General features: G+C 52.5%; 1 protein-coding gene across 1 annotated transcript; it reads right to left on the bottom strand.

Annotated features, from left to right (window-relative positions):
* Positions 1 to 422: 422 nt before the first annotated feature.
* On the bottom strand, positions 423 to 3,739 carry LOC109765400 (protein WRKY1). Its single transcript, XM_020324183.4, has 4 exons — positions 3,608 to 3,739; positions 1,965 to 2,895; positions 1,742 to 1,867; positions 423 to 1,120 (listed from the first exon to the last, which is right to left on the bottom strand). Exons 2-4 carry the CDS (start codon positions 2,873 to 2,875, stop codon positions 973 to 975), a joined length of 1,185 nt encoding a protein of 394 aa, XP_020179772.1. The 5' UTR covers positions 2,876 to 2,895; positions 3,608 to 3,739; the 3' UTR covers positions 423 to 972.
* Positions 3,740 to 4,602: the final 863 nt, after the last annotated feature.

Below are 4,602 nucleotides of genomic sequence, written 5' to 3'. Positions count from 1 at the left end.
TTCTGGTGAAATTTCCCAGCATGGCAATGGGGGGAGGTTTGGGCGGCGAGGCGGAGGCAGGCGGTTAGGTCCGGGTTGGCCGTCCGCTGCATGAGGAAAAAGAAGTTGAAGTTTGAAGATGTATAGTGCCCGATCTATTTTCAGCCGTAGGATGAAGATCTAATGACCTTTGATGAAACTTGTTAAAGTAGTGATCTAAATGCTTTTATATTCCTTTACGGAGGAGTACCCGATAAATAGACGGCCCTTTATATTATATATTATAACCTGTGTAGTAGTGCATTGAATGTATGTATTTACACAACCGGAGAAAATATACCAAGTTTCCTTGCACTGTTAGTACCAAGAAGCACAGACGATTCATGCAAGAAAACAACAAAAGGGGTACACATCAAATGCTTCAGAACAAAAAAGACCTGCAGTGACACCACGGAAACAGCACTTGTGGCAAACAGGAACCCATGTCAAAGGTATCAGGCGATCCACCAATCCAATTGAGCGAAAGATGAGGGGTACATTTGTGAGATCCTAGGTGTCGCAACTTTAACAGGCACTGCCAGCTACCTGCATTCTCCAACCCCCTTGCACGGTTACAGTAACACCAACCCCCGACATATAACTGCAGCCCAATCTTACACTGCATAGCACAGGACAGCACAGGACACTCCTAAGGACCAACAGACACAGAGACAACAGGGGCAAAAAAAAAAAGGAAAAGTCTACAAAATTTATGAGTCTGATTGATGAGAAACACCACTAAATCGACAATCTACGCGATAAATCCCTTTTGCCATGGATTCTCCTGAAAGAGCTGAATCATCATCCTCCCCCACCCCCTCCTCAGCAGTTAGGAACAGAAGAGTATGTACAGACTAGTCTCTTCTTCTTTTCTTCATCTTCTTTTTTCTTCTCTTTCTCTAGAAAACGGAGGCTATCGAAAGCGGTCTGCGACGACAATGGAAGCCCGAAAGGTCAGGCTGGCTGTGGCTGGGCTGCCGCAGCTCGGTTGTGGTTGTGATCGCCTTCGTAGGTAACGATCAACATCGCGGGGTCGTCGACGCACCTCTCGACATGCTTCCTCGCTGGGCAGCCCCTCACGCTGCTACACTTGTAGTAACCCCTGCAACACAATGATGCACACACATACATTCTTAAGTGGCCTGTTTGAAGAAAGAACAAAGCAGGTGAAGTGTGCTGGGAATTAGAGGATGTCAGCTGTAACCTTTCTTGGATTGCAATAGGCACACTACCAGAATTAGAACAGGTTTCTTTTTAACTACATGTATGCTTATAGCAAACTTGAGAATGAAACTACACTGACTTGATTGAAAACAAAGGCAACACTTTTGGAAAGGATATCTGAACCTCACTTTGCTATAAGCGGTATCTATTACCTAAACAGCTGGGGGATAAAATCTAGCCTTAGAAAGGTTAGAATTGTCACCCCATTAATTCAGGATTATAACTTTTTAAGTTACCCAAAATCATGTGGATGAAAACTTTTTGGAAGATCATGCATCCAGTGATATGGGTATATATACTTAGTTCTACAGAGAAAAAACGAATAGATAAGCTCTAACTCTGAACAAAGGAAAATTACACCAACGGTACTTGCTTCATAACATAACAAAATGACAAAGCCAGCAAAGAGCAAGTGCAGACATCATGTGCAATGCAATTATATACGCAGACAAATGTATATAAAGGGATAAATAAATATGATTCAAGTATTTTGCTATACCTAGGATGCGGGGATCCCTTTATTGGCTTCTGGCCATACTTCCGCCACGAGAATTCATCAGCCGGGATGTCGGCGACCTTATTGCTGATTGCAGGGACTTTGATAGACCTCCTTATCCTTAGTTTCCTGCAATTTTGCAAATAAAGGATGATATATTTAAGAAACATAAAAATTACCATAATAACGGTAGTCAGATACCAAATGTATCACAATGAATTCCAACCTTTTCTTTGCACAGTGACACCTGCTCCCAGTTGCACAGCGTCCACTCCCATCCTCCTTGCCGGCGCACCTCCTCCTCTGCTGCATGAGGCCCAACTCCGGGGTGCTCGACGTCTGCGAGCCACTAACTAGCTGGAAGGGACGGCTGGAGCGGCTACCGTCCAAGCTCGCCATGCTCCCCTCCATGCTCAGAGATGTCAGGAACGAACGGGAGGATGAGCCCGTACAGTTAGAGCCATCAAACTTGAGGTTGACACCCTTGCCAGCACCAGTGCTGCCACCCTGATGATCACCATGGCCGCCCCTCTTCATCATCTCGCTCTGCAGCTTCATCTGATGCATGAGCTGGAACCTCTGGTAGCTCTGCTGCTGCTGGATGAAATGGAGATGCGCTGCCGGCAATGCCGGTGCCGGCGTCCCCGCCGGGGGCGCGACAGACACCGGCTGGACGAGCTGGAGCGGCGGCCCGTTCGAACCGACCGACGGGTTCTCCACAACCATCCTCTGGGGGAACTGGGCTGCTGGGATCCTGACAGGGTCCTTGGAGGAGGAGGCCTCCATCTGCTGGTACCTCGGAAACAGCTGGAGACCGGTGCTCGGGCCAGGACTGGACGTCTTGGGTGCAGCGGCAGCAGCATCGGCAGCCGATGCCGATGCGGGGCTGTCCCGGAAGAGGTTGCTGTCAAAGAGAGGCATGGGCTTCTTGATCCTTTGTCTGAACCTAGCATGGCCCTGTCGGCCATTGCCGCTGCTGATCTTGGAAGCTAGGGAGCCGAACTTGGCGACGGCGGCGCCCGTGGCCTCCACGAGGTCCTTGTGGGGAACGAGCTGGCCATGGGGGTTGGAGAGGAGGTCCAGCACCTTGTGGCAGCTCTGCACCGCCTCCCTGTTGGATTCCACCATGCCATCCATCGCTCACTCCCTCCCCCTACCTGCACACACAAACACGCACAAATCAAGAACTTCCTCAGCCCTCCGCTCGAACACACGCATCTCGAATCAAAAGGATTCAACACCTGCACTGCAATAATTGGACTCGGGTAGAAGATTCTGCAGGGAAATAAATATCTAAAACAGGCGACACGGCACGAGGATATGCTTTGTACAGTAAAGAAAAACGCAGGAGAGACATGAGTAGATATACATATGCCGATGGCTCTAATCATTCCGCCCCCATAAAAAGCACTGCCACCTCCATGGATTTCACTCCGAGGCCCAGGAAGAAGCAGCCGCCGGATGCAGGAGATTCTCCGCCATCATTCCCCGACCCGGCAGGCCAGAATTGGGCACGCGGGCGTGGGACTCGGCATTTCGGGCGGCCTTAATCGCTACCAAAACTAGGCCGCCGGGCAATCCAGGGAGGGGAGCACCTGAGCCTACAAGAACAGAAAAGGCCTACCGACCCGCCCGTGACCGCCCGCGCCACCACCCCCGCTCCGCTCCCCCGAGAAAAAGCCTCGGAAAATCCGGCGCGGAATCCGCCACCCCGGGTGACAAGAAACAGGAACCACCGCCCGCCCGCCCGGGCACCCCCGTCGATCCACCCACGAAGCGGAAACGCCGCGCCCGAATCGCCGGGCACGAAGACGATCCTACCGGCAGCAAGAAGAACAGGAGCAGAACGGAGAAGCAGGGGGCGCAAACCTCGCGGGCGGTCGCAGGCGAGCGTCGCCACCACCACTGAAGCGGAGGGGTGGCTCTGCCTCGGCTGGTACAGCGGGCGGGCAGAGAGGAGAGGCGACGAGCAGGAGCAGCAGCCGAGTGCTAGTCCGAGGCAGGGAGTGAGGAAAATAAATAAACAAGCGGAACGGGGGCGGGGGCGGGGGTGGGGGCCAGCGCGGGCGCAGTGCTCTATCGCTTTTGCGCCCCTCTCTCGTTTTTCTTCTCTCGTATTCCTCCTCGGGCTGCGGGGGCGGGGCCAACGAGGGGGGGATCCGGGCCGTCCATCGCGCCCGTCCCTGTCCTGCGTATGGACTTTTGCCCTGTCCCGGCTTTTTCTCCCTTCCCTCCCTGACGATTCTCTTATTTTAGTCCGTTTCTGGGGGTGGGGCTGTCTTCCCGGGGCTGCCGTTTCGTCAAAGGCGTGAGCTGTGTCAGGCGCCACTGTGCCCCCCGCCTGGGCCCCGCCCGCCAACGTTCTCTATCTTCGTCTTCCCTGCCCGCGCTCGTGAGCGTTTGTTTCTCCCTCCCTCTCTCTCTGTCCGGGGGCCATCCGGGTGTGTGCCTGGCTGCACGGTGCGGCGCCTTCTGTGCGGGTGAGCTAGTGTCGACGAACCGCCTCCCGGTTCTACGCGATTAATCAGAGACGCGGTGGAAGAAGATATGCGTTCATGCATTAACTTTTGCGTTGCGATGATGGTATCGATAGCAGTGTGATATGTGGCATAACTTTTGGTAATGTGAATTTGTAACGTCTTTGAGAGGAGTACACGTTAGTGCGGGTGTAGCGGCATTGGACAACTGGCTATTTCGTAGCATGCTAACGTACCGCTAAAGGCGTTACTAAGCGGTGGGTGAACGTTACCGTTCACTACAAGTGATGTTGAGCATGAGCTGGAAAGAGATATATATGGCTCAATGAGTTGTTTGTTTAATATATGTATACACGGAACCGCAATATCCGCCATATATTCATAAAC

This window comes from Aegilops tauschii, chromosome 5 (genome assembly GCF_002575655.3).
Source record: "Aegilops tauschii subsp. strangulata cultivar AL8/78 chromosome 5, Aet v6.0, whole genome shotgun sequence".
Lineage (NCBI taxonomy): Eukaryota > Viridiplantae > Streptophyta > Magnoliopsida > Poales > Poaceae > Aegilops > Aegilops tauschii.
Note: the sequence above shows the minus strand (reverse complement) of the source record. Positions and strands in the feature narration are given on the sequence as shown.

Excerpts from the sequence above, each read along its gene's own strand:
- LOC109765400 (XM_020324183.4), bottom strand. The coding sequence starts at position 2,875 with ATGGATGGCATGGTGGAATCCAACAGGGAGGCGGTGCAGAGCTGCCAC. Across the intron at positions 1,868-1,964 it reads TGTCACTGTGCAAAGAAAAG|GAAACTAAGGATAAGGAGGT; the intron begins GTTGGAATTCAT and ends GCAAAATTGCAG. Across the intron at positions 1,121-1,741 it reads AAGGGATCCCCGCATCCTAG|GGGTTACTACAAGTGTAGCA; the intron begins GTATAGCAAAAT and ends ATTGTGTTGCAG.